Source organism: Labeo rohita, chromosome 8 (assembly GCF_022985175.1).
Source record: "Labeo rohita strain BAU-BD-2019 chromosome 8, IGBB_LRoh.1.0, whole genome shotgun sequence".
Taxonomy (NCBI): Eukaryota; Metazoa; Chordata; class Actinopteri; order Cypriniformes; family Cyprinidae; genus Labeo; species Labeo rohita.
The window spans coordinates 26,880,635-26,903,719 of NC_066876.1; the positions used below are offsets into that span (position 1 = coordinate 26,880,635).

The window sequence follows — 23,085 nt, forward strand, 5'->3', positions numbered from 1 at the left end:
GAACAAGCATGCACAGTTTTAAGGAGATCAGACCACATTTGGCGTAGTTGGCAGTCATAAACATTAAAAACCATAATATTTCTGTGGTAAATTACCTGGATTTGCCAAAAATGCTTTTTTTAAATCTTTGATTTAGGTGGTTACAGGCTTGCTAAATAATGTCTTTTTTTGTATGTGCTTCAATGCCTTAAAGCGCTTGAACCCTGGTAATCGCTGCTTGCAGCTATATTTACCTATAGTATTTTATTATATACAATTTACATTTGTGTATGTGTATTTTGTTCATTCAGGAATTTGTCACCACTGAGGTATTAAAGTTGTGTGGTCTAAAGAAAGAGCAGAACCAGAAAACAGACTGGCAGAAAATGATCAAATTTGGACGGAAAAAGCGAGACAGAGTCGACCACATTCTAGTAAGTGAATTAAACCTCACATTCAGAATAGCTGTCTGAAATTGCAAAACGTGCCATGGTGACTGATCACGGAATCAATCAGTTTTATTCTATTTATAGACTTTAGATATTTAAATTCGCAAGTCATTAATCACTCTTCCATTTCTAGGTCCAAGAGTTGCATGAAGAGGAATCCCAGTGGGTGAACTATGATGAGGATGAACTTTTTGTAAAGATGCAGCTTGCTGACGGGATTTTTGATGCCTTGCTAAAAGACACAGCTGACGTTCTAACCCAAATCCAAGAGAAGAAGTCCAAAAGAACTCTTTGATGATGCTGTACATAGAAATGTTTTAGGTACCTTCAATTAAATGGAGGATTTGGGATAAAAGAACATTCATTGAGGAATTCCCTTTCAGTCTGCTTGTGCAGTCCACGGAAAGTGGTGGATTCAGCATTCAAGGTCATAACACCCCGTCAGAGGTCTGACTTGTCATGGAGATGTTCATATTCTCATCTGGGAAGTCTGATGAGCTCAGCTCTTGATGGTGCGGTGTTAACTGTAGCAGCTGTTTGGGTCCAGATTCCCCATACTGTGTCTGTTCATCAATGCTGCTAAAACTGGCTCTGCCATTCTCAAGTCTTATAATTAAAACACAAGGGTCAGATCAAATCAGGACAGACCTGAGGACTTCAAGACTTGCTTTTATTTCCAATTAGATTGTATTATAAGAAATACTTGTTTCTTTTTCCTTTAATTCTATTAATTTATTTTTTAAAAGTAACATTTGAATTTGAAAATAACATTGGAAAGTGTTTGAAAAAGAGATTATTTTACCATTGACATGATTAACTAAGCACAATATGTACAATTTGAATGTTGAAATGGCAATACAGTGTAAAGGGATTTGATGCAAGATAATGTTGAATGCAAAATATGTAAATGATATTTAAGACTTCTCGTAATGGTTTTGTTTCGCTCCATACAAAACAATGTTGTATTGGCGACACCTGCTACAGTTACTGGATGCCAAAAGATTGAATTGAACTGTATGAACTGTGCTAAACACGGACACGCTGGGTTCTAGCCTTACCATTTGCCTTCTATCCCATTCATTTTTAAGTGCCTCCATTGTTATGTTTGCTCACACGTGAGCGACTTTTCCCGGCCTTCCTTTGACTGTCATAACGGTCCCTTTTGGCTTTAATCTTAACTTATTTCTTCATAGCTGGACAAACCTCTAATACTGTAAGATGTACATTTCTGCCTTACTTTGTGTGTGTACCCATCAGAAACTTTTAAAGCACGTTTTTAATCACTGGCACAAGGATACGTTTGTTTACTTTTCAAGGAGGCGTTTTACTCATTGTGTACCTTTCAGAGGAACTGCTCAAGGGCTCGGCACGTCCAACTCGTCTGTTATCCACGAATACTGTGATGTACATATTTGTTGTAAATCAGTCGCCATTACAATCCTGTTCTCAACAGAAACATATTATCATCATAGTGTCTTATGTGTCTAATTAGCTGTAACCAGCCCTGCCTCGCCTTTCTTAAAGCTGTACTTCCTGAGCCAGTCTGTCCGATAGTGACCTGCAACATTATTGTGAGGTTAGATCTAGAGTATTGTGCCGTGTCAGTGGGTTAAACTTCATCTATGCAGCAAAAGAGTCTCTGATACCCAGCATCAGTCGCTCATCCAATAGCATGTCTAAGTATATAGGTAACGGAGATCTCTACCTCGTTCTGAGAATAGGCTACTGCTAATAGTCTTTTTGGCTAATGCGTTTCAACTTTTAACTGTGGGCGGGAAATTAGGATTCGTGTGGCACAAGTGGTTTGATAATCAGTTTCTACTTTTAAATTGGTAGGTCGTAGAAATGTTTTCACATCCCGTAAGTGTATGTGTATTTATAATGATGTACTGTGAGTGACAGAGGTGCACTTGAAGACTTGTAAATTGTTTTACCCGTGTAAATAGAGTCGATGCCTATCTCCTGTGAGTGGACTCATGGAAGATTGCTGTGAAAATGGACGTGGTTCCTTTTGCTTCCATGTACATATTATAGATATATTTGTTAACTGAACTGATCCTTTGGAAATTGTAAATAAAGATCTCGTCATTTCTCAGTCATAATGTTTGTTTTGTCATTGGAAAAGTTTTTGTGTTGTGATTAGACTTTTGTCTTAGCACTGGCTGAGGCTAAAAAATGGTTAGTAGAAGGACATGGGCATGTCTAAATGCTGTTTACACCCTAGTTTTGTTGTCATGTTCTAGCATGAAACATTAAATTAAAAACCAATATAGAATTAAAGTTTTTGGTAATTACACCTAATTTAATGCCAAATTACATTCACATTTATGCATTTATCCCAAAAGAGAAACAAAAGCAGTTAGTTAAGGAGACAACAATATTCATAATATACACATTGCTAGATTTACAGTTGAAGTCAAAAGTTTACATGCACCTTGCAGAATGTGCAAAATGTTAAATATTTTACCAAAATATAAGGAATCATACAAAATGCATGTTATTTTTTATTTGGTACTCACCTGAATAAGATATTTCACATAAAAGAGATTTACATATAGTCCATAAGAGAAAATAATAGTTGAATTTATAAAAACCTTGTTCAAAAGTTTACATACACTTAATTCTTAATACTGTGTTGTTACCTGAATGATCCACAGCTGTAATTCTTTGTTTAGTGATAGTTGTTCACAAGTTCCTTGTTTGTCCTGAACTGTTAAACTGCCTGCTGTTCTTTAGAACAATTCTTCAGATCCACAAATTCTTTGTTTTTTCAGCATTTTTGTGTATCTGAACCCTTTCCAACAAGGAATGTATGACTTGAGATCCGTCTTTACACCCCTGGTTCTTAATGCATTGTTTTTCCTTCTGGAGCATCAGTGAGCATTTATAGTTGCATCTGAGTCCCTCAGTTGTTCTCAGAGTGAAAAGATGGATCTCAAAATCATACAGTCACTGTTGGAAAGGATTCAAATACACAAAAATGCTGGAAAGCCAAAGAATTTGTGGGACCTGAAGGATTTTTCTGAAGAAAAGCAGGCAGTTTAACTGTTCAGGATAGACATGAGCAACTGTCACTAAACAAAAAAAAAAAAAAACACAGCTGTGGATAATTCAGGTAACAACACAGTATTAAGAATCAAATGTATGTAAACTTTTGAACAGGGCCATTTTTATCAATTCAACTATTATTTTCTCTTGTGGACTATATGTAAACGCCTTTTATGTGAAATCTCTTATTCAGGTCAGTACTAAATAAAAAATAACATGCATTTTGTATGATCCCTCTCAAATAATTAACATTTTGCAGATTCTGCAAGGTGTATGTAAACGTTTGACTTCAACTGTATTGATTAGGAAGCATAAGTACAGCAGAATATTGTATAATTGTGTTTATTGGATTCAGTGAAGAAAGCTAAAACCTCTCAGGTGGAAGAAGGGGTAAACAGACATTTGTTGTGTAATTTTGATAGATAGTAGTTTGGCACATTCAGTAGTTCTTACAATAATTAAATACATATCTGTGCCTTTAATGCTAATAGGACAGCAAAGTGTACTGTATTTATGACATGTACCCTGTGTAAAATGTCAGTTTCTTTCTCCAAACACAACCCATGGTCACTCTCAGTATCAACACTGAATTAAAGTTTGTGTGGGTGGAACATGCCCACTCAGAAACTTTGGACAAGAGGCACATATGCAATATGTCAATATTTGAGCAAAGGGTGATTGTAAACGAATGGATCAAGGTGTCAATACAGACCTAGAGAAATAACTAAACCTACTCTGGCTTACATAAATCTAATACTTAAAATCCAGAGAAATGTGTCGTAGTTTAGAACAAACATATGTCCTAAAACTTAATGTGACATTAAAAAATATATGTGACATTACGATGGCATTCACATAGTTTTGAAAAAAAAAAAAAAAAAAAAGTAAACATACATTACCAGTAAAGTGTTTGAACAGTAAGATTTTTAAAGTTTTTTAAAGAAGTCTCTTCTGCTCACCAAGCCTGAATTTATGTGATCCAAAGTACAGCGAAAACAGTAAAAATTTTAAATATTTTACTGTTTAAAATAACTGCTCTCTATTTGAATATATTTTAAAATGTAATTTATTCCTTTGATTTCAAAGCTGAATTTTTAACATCATTACTCCAGTCACATCATCATTCTAATATTCTGATTTGCTGCTCAAAAAACATTTATTATTATGCTGTAAATTATGTTTTTCAAAATTCTTTGATGAATAGGACGTTTAGAAGAACAGCATTTTGAATGGTATATAGTGTATAATGTCACAAAAGCTTTTTATTTCAAACAAACGTATCTTTGGATCTTTCTATTTATCAAAGAATCCTGTAAAAATGTACTCAACTGTTTTAAATATTGATCATAATAATAAAAAAAAAGTTTTTGAACAGCAAATCAACATAGCAGAATGATTTCTGAACGATCATGTGACACTAAAGACTGGAGTTAATGATGCTGAAAATTCAGATCACAGGAATAAATTACATTTTAAAATATATTCAAATAGAAAGCTGTTAATTTAAATAGTAAAAATATTTCACAATATTACCGCCTTTGCTGTATTTTGGATCAAACAAATGCAGGCTTGGTGAGCAGAAGAGACTTATTAAAAAAAAGTATATATACATAAATATAAAAAAAAAAAAAAAAATCTTACAGTTTAAAAACTTTTGACTGGTAGTGTATGTCCTAAAATGGTTTGTTGTGTTATTTTTATTTATTTGATAAATGGAATGAAAAGGGACTTTAAACAAATTGTGATTAATTCAGCAAAAATTCTATATGACATTACACCTATAGACTTCCAACACTTGACTTCTGTTTATTTTTATTTTTCCACGTTTTATAATTTAACTTTTTAAAAACGTCGGGAAATTTTGGTCGCGATGGAAGTGACCTGAGGGACGCTTTTAATTATATGTACAAATAAATTTTGTGGTTTTGTTGAGGAAACAGCTGCACATTTATTTTTTGATTGTGGTGTAACCAACAAATTATGGGTTGATTTAAGCACCTATGTTTTTAGCCTTACAAATATGACCCATACCTTCGTCCTCAAAGATGTTATTTTTTATTATGAAAATCCAAAGCTATTATCTGTTGAATACCTGGGTAATTTTTTTATATTGAATGCAAAATTCTTCATTCATAAGCAAAAATGCCTTAAATGTCCTCTGTCTTTTCCCCTTTTCGTGCTGAACTTGATTCTCTCATTACATCTCTTAGTACCATAATTTAATGTACGCAAATCCAGAATATAACTTCTCTGTCTTTTTCTCTATGATTATTCCTTGTAGGAATTATCAATGTCTAATTTCCCTGTTCTTGTACATTTCTTTACAAGTTCTGCAATAAAAAAAAAAAAAAATGTACAAATAAATAGAACTCATTTTTGAATAATTAAATGAAAACGGTTTGTATTTCACTTACTCTTTGCTGAGACTATTATAGTTTTAAACAAGTAACCTATATATTTAAAATCAAGTTAAGCTTGAACAATTGGGCCTGGGACAAATGACCGTTAAAACCAATTAAACATCACGGCATGGCAAAAGCTTCCAAGACAGTTTTAATGTGACCTTCATATAACAAAACGAAAAAGTACATATATAAACTATCAGTTTTAATAAAAAACAAACAGTGCTGTGAGCTATTTAGAGTTCAAAGGAGAGAGGGAGTTGAATAGAGTTAAGTGGGAGGGAGTTGAACGTGTGACCAGTCGCAGTAAACTTTCTATCACTTTCTAATAGAGTTAGTTTAGTTTGAGCTGAAATAAGGGAAGATGGCGCGGCGGAGCTGCTGTGCCACGTCTTGTCAAACGACAAAAGCCACATTAAATCCATTTAACTCTTTCCTATGTGGTTTTATTTTCTTTATAATTCTTAGCCCTTTAATCGCCGAAGCCGGGCTGTACACAGCGTCGGATCAGATTATTATTTTATCCCCGGAGAATGTGGACTCCGTGCTTTTTAACTCCGCCGCGGCTCTTCTCGTGGAGTTTTACGCGACCTGGTGCGGACACTGTGTCGCTTTCTCACCCATCTGGAAAAGCCTCGCCAGGGATATTAAAGGTTAGTATGCTTCATATTTCCATATCATGAAGAAACGGTCGCACAGTTAACAGCTGTTCGTGACCTGCAGCGTCAATGCAAAACAATTGGAGTTCCGTTACGGTATCATTTACCATGGTAACACGTTTCCTCCGAACACAGAAACTGTTATGGCTACTACACTAGTACTGTGGTGCTATAATTGGTATTAACCACCACTGTTGTCAAAAATAAATCAACACAATGGCAGTACGCTTCTACAGTGTTTAAAGTTTTTTTTTTTGGTTGCTGCAAACTTAAAGTAACCTTAATGAGGACTAATTTACCAACAGATTTGTGGGCAATTGATGGTTATATATACAGAACCAATTGAGAAAGCTTGTAGACAGCTAACAAGGTTACATAATGAGTGAGCTAATACTTTGTACATTGACATATACATAAACAAACAAAGTCTCAAAACAGCTGCCTATCAAATGAACTGTTGAGCAGCCTGCCAAGTGACCTTCCAGCATAGTGTACCTAAATATCATGTGAGTTTATTTTGTGACATGTCTACCAAGTGAGGATGTCTAATGATATAGTGAGTCTACCTGGACTGTGTATTATTGGTGCATTTAGAGCAGGCGTGTCAAACTCAGCCCTGCAGAGTTTCGTTCCAACCTTGCTCCAACACACAAACCATGTAGTTTTGAAATAAGCCTGAATGATGTGGTTGGCTGGATCAGGTGTGTTTAGGTGACACCCCTGATTTAGAGTTAATTTTTGATCCTTGCAAAACGTAGGCAGTTCATTTCAGTTTTGAGACAGCTACTTTAAAGTGCATAGTTTTTTTCCTCATCTGTTGCTCTAGGTTTGAGGTTTCTGAGCAGCCTAATTTAGGTTGACAGTAGCGTAGTTCATGAAAAACATACGCCTTTGACACCTGGAAGTCCCCTTTGTGAAAGGTTAATGGAGCATAAGTTGTGAATGAGAGCAGAGTATCTTCGGTGTTGATCAGAAAGTCTGCTTGGTCATATTGTGCCAGACGCACTTTGACATGATGTTGACCTTGTATCTGCACAGACAGATGTTTGATGTTTTAAACCACAGACTCCACGCAGCCTTTTTTTGAAACTTTGCGACGTGCAACTGAAATCCATTTGCAGAAACACTATTGATCTCATTCTGTGCATTGATTCAGTTTCGTAAACTCTGCATTCTGTGTTGTGTTTCTGTTGTAGAATGGAAGCCTGCTGTTGATCTGGCTGCTATTGATTGTGCCGATGAAAGCAACAGAAAAGTGTGCACCAATTTCGGCATCACCGGATATCCCTCTCTGAAGGTAGTGTGCAATTTAGAAAGCATGCAATTATTGTTGCTGTTGTGGCTGTTTAAAGTAATAGTTCAACATTTGTTTTCCTGTAGGAAAGAAACGACACAAATGTTTTTAATTAAAGCTGTTTTAGCTTAAAGCTTCGAAGAGATCTCAGCAAACTGTGATGAGATTTTGCAATCACAGATCTATTTTTTGGAAATTAATAATTTTATTCACTAAGGATGCATTAAATTGATTAAAAATGTGTTTATATATATATATATGAAGAGTTCGAAAGCAAAAGCCTCTAAATCCATCTGACGAATTTCTTTAAAATGAGCATTTCTTTCTGGCAAATTTGTATAGGTTTCTATGTAAGTACTGGTATTTGATTGGGCTTAGGCTGGAATTTAGCGAGTTTGAAGTAAAAGTATTTGATCGACGTATAAAATGTTTAGAGAGCATTCACTCAGTATCATTTTCATTTTTGACCGAGATGGCTTTTAGCTGGTTTTGCATCTGAACTCTTTTATATATATATATATATATATATATATATATATATATATATAAAATATTTATATTTGAAATAAATGCTGTTCTACTGAACTTTATATTCATCAAAGAGTCACATCAAAGCAGCACAACTGTTAATCGGAAATGTGTTTTGAGCACTAAATCAGCATATTAGAATGATTTCTGAAGGATAATGTGACGCTGAAATCTTAAATAATAATAGCTGCTAAAAATTCAGTCTTGCCATTAGTGGAATAAATTCTATTCAGAATATATATTTAGATAGAAAAATGTTATTTTAAAATATTTGTACTATATTTTTAATCAAATAAATGCAGCCTTGGTGAGCATGAGAATCTTCTTTCAAAAACTTAAAATATCTTACCAAAATCAGTTGTTTGAATGGTAGTTGAATGGTCATTCCAGCTGGAATCATCAAATTTTGGAAAAGTTCCCCACCTGACCTCCTCAGATTTGTCTGAAAAAAATCCATGTGATGGGTAATATGCCCAATAGATCATATACAAAATTTCAGAGGCGTACTATTTTAACAAAAACTTAGTTCAGACTGAAATATCTCCAGAACTAGTTGTGCCAGGTCCATGAAATTTTCTGGGCTAAGAGTCCTAGTCCAGAACTGCATGAATTACAACTCACAGCATTGTTACTGAGTTTACACCTGAATGCTGGCCCTCTACTTTTTTTTTTACTTTAAGGGTTTTCAGATGTCCATAGAAACCTCAATTTTCAATGTATAAGCATCAAACTTGGTAAATGGTCTGATATGTACCATGTCTTTCACATCCTTTGATATCAGACAATAGAGTCTGATGGATGTTGAGATATTAAGGTCCAAAAATGGGAAAAAACTCATTTACACCAATGTTCAGAGCAATATTTCCCATGAATGACACTAGGTGTGAACATAAAACTTGTTTTTTTGAAAGAGCATATTGTTATTGATAAAATATAAAAAAATTAGGATGGGGTTTTGCCTAATTTTTCTGTAATGATTTTTTTAAAACTCAGAGTTTCGTCACTGATCCTATTGTTCACTTTTGCTATTCAACTTGGTATGGGCATTTCAACAGAATTTATTAATGTTCCACTTATACAAAAAATACAAAATACAAATACAAATGAAAATGGATGTATTATTCACTGGACTGGGTGGAACATCAAGATTAGGTACTTATGTTGCATTCCATTGAATGTCGGTAGTCGGTAAATCCGAGTTAGTTCTCCCGATGTCCGTCGTAAATGCGTTCCATTGTAACAGTTGGCAAAAATATGGATGCCTATGGATAATTCCAACCGACTCGGTCTGCACTGAACTGGCCCGAGTGTGTGTTTCGGACCCCCAACTTAAGTGGCCGTTCCATTGCACCTTCCCGAGGTGGAGGTTGGATTTCCCAGAGTCCCGAGCACAATGGAATGCTGCATTATAGCATTAATTTAGGCATATGAGTTCAAAATAGCTGGTACTACAGTAGTTGTGAATGTCACACAACAATGATTTTTTTTTTTAATTATTACAGAAAAATGAGGCAAAACCCCATCCCAATTTTTTTATATTTTGCATGAAAAAAGTTTCATGTTCACACCTGGTGTCATTCATGGGAAATATTGCTCTGAACATTGGTGTAAATTAGTTTTTTTAAATTTTTGGACCTTAATATCTCAACATCCATAAGACTCTATTGTCTGATGTCAAGGGATGTGAAAGACATGGTACATATCAGACCATTTACATTAAGTTTAATGCTTATACATTGAAAATTGAGGTTTCTATGGACATCTGAAAACCCTTAAAGTAATAGTTTCAAAAAAAGTAGAGGGCCAGCATTCAGGTGTAAATTCAGTAACAATGCTGTGAGTTGTAATTCATGCAGTTCTGGACTAGGACTCTTAGCCCAGAAAATTTCATGGACCTGGCACAAATAGTTCTGGAGATATTTTAGTCTGAACATGGTCACTCAGACAGTGATGCCAAAACAGGGTGAAAAACAAACTTTTTTTTACAGATTTTTTGAAAAAAAAAAAAAAGTATGCACAGTAGAGATCTGAAATTTTGTATATGATCTATTGGGCATATTACCCATCACATAGATTTTTTTCAGACAAATCTGAGGGGGTCAGGTGGGGACCATTTGATGATTCCAGCTGGAATGACCCAGTTATATTTTATATATATATATTTATATATTTATATATATATATATATATTTCTGTTTTATGAAATGTTGATTTTATTAAGTTGGAATTGAAACATTTGAGACAAAATGCAAGCAAAATCTGAGCAATACAATTTTCTTGATAAGAAGTATTATATGTTACCCTGGACCACAAAACCAGCCATAAGGGTCAGTTTTTTGAAAATGAAATTTATACATCATCAGCTTTCTATTGATGTATGGTTTATTAGGATAGGACGATATTTGGCCAGATGCAACTATTTAAAAATCTGGAATCTGAGGGTGCAAAAAAGTCAAAATATTGAGAAAATGGCCTTTAAAGTTGTCCAAATGAAGTCAACAGCAATGCATATTACTAATCAAAAATTAAGTTTTGATATATTTGCAGTGGGAAATTTACAAAATATCTTCATGGAACATGATCTTTACTTAATATTATAATGATGTTTGGCATAAAAGAAAAATCGATAAATTTGACCCATCTGATGTATTGTTGGCTATTGCTACAAATATACTTGTGCAACATAAGACTGGTTTTGTGGTCCAGGGTCACATATTATACAATAATATCACTGTTATCTATGTACATGTGTGCATATAGTCAAACTGACAATAAATTGAAATAAAGAGAAATCATAAAAATGGTAGACTGCATTTATCGCACCTCGTACATGAAATAGAAGAAGAAGAACTACTTTTGTGTACATTGTTCATAAAACCAAACGATTTTCACAGAAATTCATTTTGCTTATGTTTCATGAATGAGGCCCTCTGCAGAGTTTTTTCCACACAGATGAATCCTTTTTATTCATGAATAATTGTTCTTTGTTCAGTCATGCGCTATGGGCTATGCTGAAGCCAGAGAGACGAACTGATGTAACTGAATCTGTCAGTTCTTTGTCCATTCTCTATTTAAACATTTAACTGTTGCCATTTTATGTCTTCAATTTCCTTCAGGAAAATAATCTGAGACTCATCACCAGATGTTCCTTTACTATTTGTATCTGGATTTTGTTATTCCCGTTTTGTTTTCTTGTGCTGTACAATAAAGCGGACATTCTTATGAAGGGACAGAGTGAAATTCTTCCACAGCTTTGATGAATTTTTAAGAGGGTTAAAGGAAGAGCTGTTGACTAAAGCTGTCAATGAAGCTCTGCAGGTGTGCAGCTGATGTAAAGGGCTCAAGTAGCAGAGTTACTGATCTCCCTCTGTCTTTCTCAGTTCTTCCCTGCTTATTCAAGCAATGAGTCCAAGGGCCAGGAGCTCAGAGGTAAAAACGTGTCTTTTTTATTTCCAGTGTGTTTTCAAAGGAATAGTTCACCCCAGAATTTAAAGATTTCTTTCTTCCCTATAACATTTTGATTGTTAGGAGAAGTCCACTTCCAGAACAACATTTTACAGATAATGTACTCACCCCCTTGTCATCCAAGATGTTCATGTCTTTCTTTCATGTTCATGTTGTAAAGAAATTGTGTTTTTTTGAGGAAAACTTCCAAAATGCAGTTTAAATGTGGCTTCAAACGATCCCAAATGTGGTTGTAAACGATCCCAGCCGAGGAAGAAGGGTCTTATCTAGCGAAACAATCGGTTATTTTCATAAAAAAATACAGTTTAAATACTTTTTAATCTCAAACGCTCGTCTTGTCTTTCTCTCCCTGATCCCTGTGTATTCTGGCTCAAGACAGTTAGGGTATGTCAAAAAATTTAATTTTCTCCCTCAACTTTGAAAATCATTTCAAAATCATTCTACTAAATTGTATTATTTTTATGAAAATAACCGATCGTTTCGCTAGATAAGACCCTTCTTCCTCAGCTGGGATCGTTTACAACCGCATCTGGGATCGTTTGAAGCCGCATTTAAACTGTATTTTGGAAGTTCAAACTTGGGGCACCATAGAAGTCCATTATATGCAGAAAAACCTGAAATGTTTTCCTCAAAAAACATAATTTCTTTACGACTGAAGAAAGAAAGACATGAACATCTTGGATGACAAGGGAGTGAGTACATTATCTGTAAATTGTTGTTCTGGAAGTGGACTTCTCCTTTAAAGAATCTGCATCTGCTCCGTTTCATTTGAGACTTGTGAAACATTCCCACAATTGAAGATGGTAATGGGGATTAGAAGTGAAGAAAAGGGGAGAAAATTAAGTTTTAAACCTTTCCAGCCAAAATAGACCGGGAGACAGATGTTTGGGGGAGAGAAATGAGTGATTCCACATGCAGTCAAGCCAAATAACTCAGGTTATTGTTCATTTAATTGGCTGATTGCAAGACTGCAGCAAACGTTGTCTTTTTCACACCAAAAAACTTCCTCTCTGCCGTAAGTTGTCATTTTTGGGTGAACTATTCCATTTCTTCCAATTCTTAAAAAGTCTCTTAATCAAAATCTTTGATGTGTATTTGTGACATAATTTACCTTTGTCTATGTATGAGCATGTTTTTAAATATTCATATAGGATTTCCAAGGGATGTGAGAGGCATTCGACACTACATTATTGATAAGTTGGAGACACACAGCGAGGCTTGGCCACCTGCTTGCCCACCTTTAGAACCGACTAGGTTAGAGCACTCAATTTTCAACTTGTATTTAAAAGCAAATCTTTACTATAATTTGCATTTTAAATCTTAAAGGTTTGGATGTCATCTTTTATCGTCTGTTTGCTGATTTAGCAGTTCTGTAACGTAGATAATGCTTGCTTGTAACGGTCAGTGAGCATGTTGGTTTTGTTTGCTTTTAGTAAAAGCTGCTGTGCAAAAGGTCTCTCAAATAGGGAAGGAAAAGGACACACCATAAACCTGATTTGTATCTTTCTTATTTCTCTATTTTGTTGACATCTGTCAAATTGTTGCAGGAAATGAAAAAAAAACAACAACTTTTTTTTGTCTGCTGAGAGCCACAAAAGCACAGAAATGTCAGGAATAGACTACACAGGACTGTTTTTATTTCAGATTTTAAAAAATTATTATTTTTTGTTTAAAAAAATAAAAATAATCATAGAGTTAACATCATAGTTAAAGTATGTTTTAGTTCAAGGCTCAAGACTTGCTTTTATTAATCTGTCTAGGATAGGAGTAAACTAGAGTCAGAGCCTCTACTCATCATCTTTACTTATTTGAATCTAATCTTTTTTTCTCTCCACAGTGAGGCAGAGATAGACAGTTTCTTTCAGACCAACAATGTGAAGCACCTCGCCCTTGTGTTTGAGCGTAAAGACTCCTACGTGGGGAGAGAGGTGAGATCAGTTCACACAAGGATGATTTAAAGGAATATTTCAGACAAAAATGAAAATGTAATTTATTCAACGTGTTGTTCCAAACCCGAATTCTTCTCATGGAAGACAAAACAAAAGATTCAGATTAATTTATTCTCTTTTTCTCCTCCCATGCATTTTCAGGCTTCAAAGATATGCTTTTTTAAGCAAAGACATAAAAAAATACACAATACCTTTGGGATTTGTCTGTATGAAATGTACATTTTAGATGTATATTCTATCATTTTTTTCTCTTTACATGACATTGATATTTTTTTCCATTTTATTTAGGTGACATTGGATTTGTTGCAGTATGAAAACATAACTGTGCGCAGGGTTTTGGACACAGAGACGAGTTTGGTGTCCAGGTTTGCTGTGACTGATTTTCCTTCCTGTTACCTGTACAGCTCATCCGGAAGTATCACTAGATTGAAAGTGTAAGTGCTCCATTTCTTTCATATAGCCCTACAGTAGATATAAAACTTAAGACTAATATCATGGCAATTCAAGACAATAAATCATTAATTAAGCCCGATGTGTAGATAATGTGACAGACAAGGGAAGTATTTGGGATGCTTGAAAACATGCTTATTACTTTTAAGCTTAGACTTTGTAAGGTCCACCCAGTTGGCCCAATGAAGGTATCCAATGGTGGCTGAAGATTTCAGACATGTTCTGTCTTTTCTGTCCGCAAAATATTTCAATTTCAATTAAATTCTAATCTGACTCAATTTTATTCATGACTTCGAACTGAAGTTGAAATGCAAATTGGTTTGCCCCTTTCTGATTATAATTATTCTGACCCTTGATTATTCTAGTTCGCTCAAAATGTCTCACGTAGGCCGTTTTACACAGACCATGACATCTGATCATTAGTCAGAGGTTATAACTAATTCTTTGGAATAGGCCACCCATACTTGCCATTCTTTAAATAGTAGTTCTCTTTAGTCCCCTACAGTCACCTATGTACAACTTACTAGAACAGTGTTATATATTTTGCTGACGTGTGTACTCACATTATCCCACGTTTTCAAGAATGTTTAAATCCAGAGAAATAAGCTATTTTAACTACTGTAACAGACCGTGTCATTGCATCAGCTGCCAGTGACATCATACACCCTAGATTTTTTTTGGTTTTATTTTGTAGAAAGCATGGAAACCCCAAAGACACTTTAATATGTTATGCATTTTATTAGACCGATGACGAACGCACAGAGTAGCATTATAACAAAACTTTTAACACACTCAAATGTATCTAGTATGATAAAACAGCGCTACCTCACATATGCATGACTGTGGCATAATAAAAGCTCCTTATGAGCCATGTATTGCACTCATAATTCATTAGCAATTGCTTCAGCATCCTCGTTTTACTTCTACGACTTTCAGCCCCACTCTGCTTCATACTACAATGACATTTAATTAAGTTTTTAATACATTAGCTCATCCATGGACATGATTTCTGTCCGAGTTTCAATGAATTGCATCAGCTGTGGGGATGAAGACTTCAACCCCCATGGTTCCACACTCAAACACAGTGTCATAAAACTATGCCTTTGTTTCTTGTTTGTTTTGAATATGCGCCCTCTAGTGGCGAAAACTTGCGTATTGTGCCTTTAAAGCTCAAACAATAATCAGAGGTTATGCTAGTACTATTTGTCTATCCCCCAATAGTTATATAACTACTTACAACTTGAAAATCAAAAGTTATGCTAGTACTGTTTATCTAGCCCCCTATAGTTAATATAATTATGTTCAAGCTGAGACAATAACCAGCGTTTATGACTAGTACTATGACTAGCCCACAAAATTTAATGCAGCTGCATACAGCTTAACTAGCAGTTAGTCAGAAATCTAGTCAAAATCAGTCATAAGAGTATATTGAATAAATAAGCTTTCCATTGATGTGTGATTTGTTAGGATAGGGCAATATTTGGCCGAGATACAACTCTTTGAAAATCTGGAATATGAGGGTACGAAAAATCTAAATATTAAGAAAATCGCCTTTTAAGTTGTCCAAATGAAGTCCTTAGCAGTGCACATTACTAATCAAAAAATAAGTTTTGATATATTTGCGGTAGGAAATTTACGAAATCTCTTCATGGAAGAGATCTTCATGGATCTTTGCTTAATATTGTAATGATTTTTGGCATAAAAGATAATTTTGACCCATACAATGTATTGTTGTCTATTACTACAAATATACCGGTTCTACCGTTCTATCTTTTTTTTTTTTTATCTCACAATTCTGACTTTTTTCTCAGAATTGCTTGAAATTTGAAGTCAGAGTTGTGAGATATAAAGTCAGAATTGAGGGATATAAACTCACAAATCACTTGCAAACTCACAAGTCTTTTTCTAATAATTGTGAGATACAAACGTGCAATCGTTAAGTTATTGTTAAAAGAGTTAAAAAGTCCAATTCTGATATTTTCTCAGAATTGCTATTTTTATATCTCCTAATTCTGACTTAATAACTCACAATTGCATGTTATAGTCAATACTACAAACTCACAATTCTGAGAAAAAAGTCAGAATTGTGATATAAACTTGTCATTGCGAGATATAAACTCACAATTCTGACTTTTTTCTCATAATTGCAAGTTTGTATTTTGCAGGTGTGACCTTTTTTGCCAGAATTGTGAGTTTATAAAAAGTCAGAATTGCAAGTTGAAAAAAAGGTCAGAATTGCGAGATGTAATCTTGCAATTGCAAGAACACAGGCCAGAGTTGTGAAATAAAGAGTCGTAGTTACCTTTTTTTTATGTATTCAGAGGTGGAAAGACAATGGGAAAGGGCACACCCTCTACAGCAAGCAAAATATCTCTAAACTCTTGGGATCTTTATTACCTTTTTGTCTACTTCTTGTAAGGTTCAGACCATTGTACTGTACCAGCTGCATTGAGACATTTCAAATGATACCAAACATTTATGCAAAACATTATATTTTGCAATCGATCCTTCTGAGTAAACCGAGTGAAAGGAAGGATGAGTGAAGGGAAGGAAGTGGGGGAAAAGGAACAAATATATAGGTGAGAAAAAAAGCTTTCCCGTATCTTCTCCAGTGAGACTTGGAAACCGATGCCTGTGTGTTAATACACTGTGTTTGTATTGTCTGTGTCTCAGGAGATCAAAGTGTCTGAGGGTCTTCCAGCCTTAAAATGATCATACTAAAGTATTGAATATAGCTATTACTTTTGACCAGGCTTAAGATTTTGACCTGATGTTTGATGAAATCTTATAGACTTGTATTGGGGGGACCAAAATTGCATTCTTCACCTATAATCTCTCTTTCATAGTGTATTAGCTTGAGCTAGAGCCGAGGCGTTTTACTCTTAGATTCTTATAATTAAGCATTTAGCATTTGCCTGATCCCATCTCCTCAGTTTTATGATCATTAACCATTGCAGGAAGAATCCTGCAACATCTGGCCATGTTAATGAGACAACAGAATTTTAATACATGCAATTATTCAAGATCACAGAGCTTTCATAATCATTTCTAACCAGGAGCATAAATCAGAGGTTTGCTCGCTTTGTTATGCTTATTTGAGAAAAATAACTTGGCATGGGTGTTGGGCCCTTTAGATGACAAATGCAAAAGAGAAATGATTTATGGTTGGTTTATGTTGTTTCCGTCCTCCTTGATGGTGTGCGTGTGTGTGTTGAGGGGGGTTTTAATCTTCTACGCCGAAACAATGGTGCTCCTTTTCCGCATTTCACCTGCCAAGCAGTCCCTGCTCTGCAGAGCAACAGATGGCGTCCCGTCAGGTCTGAATGCGTGATTGATCTCGTGTAGCATGCACAAAAACATAAACACACGCGCTATCTCCACCATCTCAGGTCCTCGTGGTCTCAGAAGCGTGCCGTCAGACCCTGGGGACCTCAGGGTTCGCCCCACCTCTCCTCTGAGGGTTGATTGAAGCCTGGGTAGATGAGGGAGTATGTGTCCTCCTGTGCTGGAGACACAGGAATGCACAGTGGTGTTTATTGTTTGATTGCCAGGGTTAGTGAAGAGGGTAATGATCAGTAATGACATCTCATCAGCACACCACACCCACCATCTGTTCATCTGAGGAAGAAAGGTAAATAGATGCTAGTAGTGGAAAACGGGAGAAGAGAGACATGGGAGGAAGCTCACTTTTTTAGCAGCCATAAGCACAAAGCTTTGTGCAATTCTTTTACGATGCATTAAGAGCCGGGGGGTGAAAACTTTTTGAATTTGAAGATCAGGGTAAATTTAACTTATTTTGTCATCTGGGGAACATGTAAATAGCTTCTGAAGGGCAGTAATAAATAGGGGGGAAAAAATGATATTTAAACAAAATAAGAAAGTGTACACATCCTCATCCTGTTCAAAAGTTTTCACCCCCGGCTCTTAATGCGTCGTTTTACATTCTGGAGCATCAGTGAGCGTTTGAACCTTCTGTAATAGTTGCATATGAGTCCCTCAGCTGTTCTCAGTGTGAAAAGATGGATCTCAAAATCATACAGTCATTGTTGGAAAGGGTTCAAATACATAAAAATGCTAAAAATCTAAAGTATCTGTAGGAGCTTAAGGGCTTTTCTGAGGAACAGTAGGCAGTTTAACTGTTCAAGGCAAACAAGAGACTCATGAACAACTATCACTAAACCAAAAACATAAAATAAAATTAAAAAACAGCTGTGGGTCATTCAGGTAACAACACGGTATTAAGAAACAAGTTTATATATACTTTTGAACAGGGTCATTTTTATAAATTCAACTATTATTTTCTCTTGTTGACTATATGTAAATGTATTTTATGTGAAATGTCTTACTCAGGTCAGTACTAAATAAAAAATAACATGCATTTTGTATGATCCCTCTTATTTTGGTAAAATAATTAAAAAATTTTAGATTCTGCAAGTGTATGTAAACTTTTGACTTAAACTGTAAGAACTTGGCATATATATTAATATCTCCAGTGACAAATTAGATGTTTTCCCTCAGTTCCTGTCTATAACTCTTCCAGCTCTAACTCTAAAGCGGCGTCCAAATTCACATACTATCAAAGTATTTGATAAAGAATGTATTTCTTGACCCGTTATGTTCTGTAAATATGCATGTACTTTAAATGCAATCCAGACATGTTACGTCTGCCAAGTTGAATGCACTAGTTGATATTTCATCTACCCTTTTATAACTACTGTGTATTCTGACATAATGCTTTTGCATAATATATAGTAGGGAGGTAGGTATATTTGCATGTAGAGTGACTGTCTCTACACTAACTCAACTGATTCAACTAGCAGCAGCTCTATAAACATGGACTTTAAGCTCTTCTGGAGTCTGGCATACATGACATCTACTCCACATTCTTTTGTCACATGTTGATACATATTTAAGATCATGTTTAGTGGTTGTGAGGCCCTCACTCCTTTTTGTCCTCCTCTCTTAGACTCAGTGAAGCTCGAACCTTTTACTCATACGCCCTCCAGAGGTTGCCAGGGGTAGTGCGGACAGGCAAACCCAAGATTCCCATCACTGAGATTATCAAGAACTCAACTCTACAGGAATGGAGGCCGTTTAACAAGTTAGTGAACACAAACTGATATAATTTTCTTTTCACATTTAGATTTTTTTTTTTTTAAAAATATTTTACATATTAATGCATCATTTAAATTCAAACAGTAAGGTCATGGGTTCGATTTCAAGGAAATGCAAGAAATTATAAGATGCATAGAAGATATAAGCATCTACCAAATGCATAGATGTAAATGCAAGTAATGTAACAAGTATTTACGTAATATAAATGCACTGAAATGCAATTTTGCTATTATCTTTAATAAGTCTTATTACATTTAACAAATTGAATATTCAAATATGGCCATACTTGAACATTTATCAGTCAAAGTTTGTCAAATTTGTGCTATAAAATGTAATGTTTTTTACAATAATTATCTATTATAGCCTTGTCTTGTTTACTGAAACATGTGGACACCTTCAGTTGTCTCTCATGATTTCAGTGGTGCATTGTTATAATACTACATATATTTTTGTGCATGTTCATATAGGACGCGTGTGTATATGTCTGATTTGGAATCTGCGCTGCATTACTCTCTGCGTGTAGAGCTGTCTGGACACGTCAGCATCAGTGGAGACGATCTGATTGCACTCAAAAAGTACATAAATGTACTGGCTAAGGTGAGTCACATCAATACACGCATATTAAATATCCACTTTAATTTTTTTTATATCATAGCATCTGTATCAGCCTAGTTAGTTCACAGAACAAACCACTAGAGGGAGATACACTGAACATTTCAATCCAAGATGTGTTTTTGTCAAACCTTAATGAAGAGATTTTCAGTGTTTGTGGTCTTGAATGATTGTAGAGATCAGTCAGGTTTTAGAAAGTACAACAAATGGGTGTTTCAGGGTGAAAATATATCGGGACTTGTGACAGACATGGTACAGCAGTTGAAATATTGCTGAAAATATTTACACAGCAGCATGTTACAAAATACAGCTGAAATATTTACACAGAATGTGTATATGTGTGTGTATATATGGGCCATTTTACAGAATTGGTGTAAACTGCTGTCCCACAACCAAAAAACGCATTTAAAATTGTTTACTAAAATCCTTCTATTATCTTTTAAAACCCACAATAATATTTAAATTATTAGTAAGCTTAATATATTTAAAATCATCATTTATTGGGTACTGGAAGGTGGCTGTCCTGAATCCTAACCCCTAAATTTGAACTAATTATATTTAAATAATTTTGGTCTTTTTTCCATTGTCCAAGTATCTTTTGGATTCTTTAAAAAAAAGTAAAGTTCAAAAAATTTTAACATTTTCTTTGTAAATTATGAAACTTTATGTAAAAAAAAAAAAAAATGTGTCCTGCATTTTTGTCACTACGAAAATAGTGTATGTTTTTGTCTATTGGCTGAGACTGATTTTTACTTCACCCCTATATTTATGATCAGGAAATATTCCTGTGTCCCTCTCTCATAGACACAAGGTGTGAGTAGATGGGTCCAATCATTTTGAGGTAATTGTGTTGAAAAATTGAAAAATTGGCGTGTACTGTAACTTTAAGGAATGTCACGACCGAACACCTTTTTACTGCAATTAAGCGTTTTTTTTGGGGAGTTACTCCATATCATTTAGTTTTTATATGTGTACCACTGTTCAAAACTGTGCTAGCTAACATGTGCTAATTAGCATCTTTGAGCTAGGTTCAAAAGTACCTAGAATTATTGTCACTATTGGAACATTTGGTGAAGTTTCGTTGTGACATCTTTGGTGTTATCCCATAAAGTTGTCACTACCGAAGCAGTCCCGACCAAAACATGTCATCATTGTTTCGGTGGTGACAAAAGGGAGCACATGGTCTTCATATTTAGGGAAAATACACACAATTTTATAAATAAACAATAAGTTATGAATTTTTTTTTGTATTTTAGTATGTTTTAGTAGTGTTTTATGTGATGTGGTCGCTACCAAAGCATTGCTGTCACTTTCTAAACACTGGATGTTTCGTCAAAAAGAAAGTATACTGAATTATCAACTAAGATGGTATGATATTTTTTGGTTTATTGTATATTCAAACTAATTAATCCTTAACTTTGAAATCAGTATGATCAACTTTTTGCGTTTTATAAAGAAAAATTGTATTCAAAACAACAAATCTCATAAAAAAACCTCTTGAAATATTGTAAAAAATGTAATTATTGATTCACCACTGAAAATTTGTAATAAAATAGCAAAAAAAATATTTACAATATTTACTCTTCTAATTAAATTATTATTATTATTATTATTATTATTATTATTATTATTTTTGAGTTTCACTCGATTCTCTATTCTCTATGTTCTTTACTGATCCGTTCTGTACTAGATCCGACGCGTGCCACTGATCTCTTTGATGAGGTCTGAGACAATGACCTTTCGCTGGCTTTGCGTCCGTCCAGCGTAGCACTGCCAATCTCACTGATTATTTAGGGCTCTCTGGGGAAGGTCTACACAGATGCCTGGAGGAGTGGCAGGGGCCCTGGGCAGGCCTCCCATTAACTGTGGTTAGTTTTGTCAATATTCCCGGCTCCCTCTGGTATTCCAGCCTTAGCCGGGCCTCTTCAGAGTGTCCTTGCTGTTTTTGGCTTGCTCTTTTGAGCTGCCTTGTTAAACAGACACGCCGGCTGCATTAATTGACACTCTGTGAAGAGGAAGTGTTTAACCCCACTAAAGCAAAGCATGGAGAGATTAATGGTGGCACAGAGAAACAAGCACATTCACACACACACACAAACACCCTCTCAGTTTTCTGAGCTGAAGATCTGTACAGTGGCTTGCATGCTAAACACAGTTAGTTTGCTTACACGTTTGATGCTTTAGATTAAGATGCTTAGAATGCAGGCAGACTGATGTAATGGGATAATCCTGTGAATGTCACAGCCTGCCCTCTCATCCTGAACTTTCTTGTGCACCAGGTGACCCAGAAGTCTTCTGTGTCCACAAAGCAAAAAATAATAATTATGCTCACCAAGACTGCACTTATTAAACAAAATACAGAAAAAAACAATAATATTGTATAATATTACAATTTAAATTCTAAATTCTTAAATTATCGAATTGTTTCATATACACTACCAGTCAAAAGTTTTTGAACAGTAAGATTTACATTTTGACATTTTTTTTTTTTTTCTTTTTTTTTAAAGAAGGCTCTTCTGCTCTCCAAGCCTGCATTTATTTGATCCAAAGTACAGCAAAAGCAGTGATATCGTGAAATATTTTTACTATTTAAAATATCTGTTTTCTATTTGAATAGATTTTAAAATGTAATTTATTTCTGTGATCAAAGCTAAATTTTCAGCATCATTACTCCAGTCGCATGATCCTTCAGAAATCATTCTAATATTTTATAAAAAACATTAAAAGTCTTACTGTTCAAAAACTTTTGACTGGTAGTGTGTATATACTGTATACATAAACACTTTTTTTTTTTAACCTAAAATCTCAGATTATGAGTTTAGATAAAAATGAATTAATTTTATGGAAGTACATTTTTTATATGTGTGTTAACCAGTAAATAGTACATTTTTACTGCCAGACTAGTGGAGTTTGATGCAAAGTGTTTTCCTCGGTCATGCTGTTGCTCAACGTATCTTTGCAGCACAATCCGGATTTGTATGAATCAGAACATGTATTTCAGGATTAAAAGAGTGGATCTTGAAGACATGAGAGCATTACAAAGAGGTTTTAGGATTACCCATCTTTATCCTGCTTTCTTGAAAGAGGCTTCCCGCCACGCAAGAGGGAGAGAATAAAACAAGGAATTAGAGGGCA

General features: G+C 34.9%; 2 protein-coding genes across 2 annotated transcripts in view; both read left to right on the plus strand.

The window, feature by feature from the left end:
* The window catches only part of cep350 (centrosomal protein 350), a 43,658-nt gene extending 41,135 nt beyond the window's left edge, over positions 1-2,523 (plus strand). Inside the window, 2 exon segments of the mRNA XM_051116708.1 lie at positions 291-413; positions 562-2,523. Of these exon segments, the coding sequence (XP_050972665.1) occupies positions 291-413; positions 562-723 (285 nt within the window). The 3' untranslated portion in view covers positions 724-2,523.
* Positions 2,524-6,194: 3,671 nt separating this feature from the next.
* qsox1 (quiescin Q6 sulfhydryl oxidase 1) overlaps positions 6,195-23,085 on the plus strand; it is a 38,309-nt gene continuing 21,418 nt past the window's right edge. The window contains exons 1-8 of the mRNA XM_051116731.1: positions 6,195-6,531; positions 7,734-7,834; positions 11,740-11,788; positions 12,976-13,078; positions 13,662-13,752; positions 14,062-14,207; positions 19,190-19,324; positions 19,806-19,935. Of these exons, the coding sequence (XP_050972688.1) occupies positions 6,243-6,531; positions 7,734-7,834; positions 11,740-11,788; positions 12,976-13,078; positions 13,662-13,752; positions 14,062-14,207; positions 19,190-19,324; positions 19,806-19,935 (1,044 nt within the window). The 5' untranslated portion in view covers positions 6,195-6,242. The remainder of the gene's footprint in view (positions 6,532-7,733; positions 7,835-11,739; positions 11,789-12,975; positions 13,079-13,661; positions 13,753-14,061; positions 14,208-19,189; positions 19,325-19,805; positions 19,936-23,085) is intronic.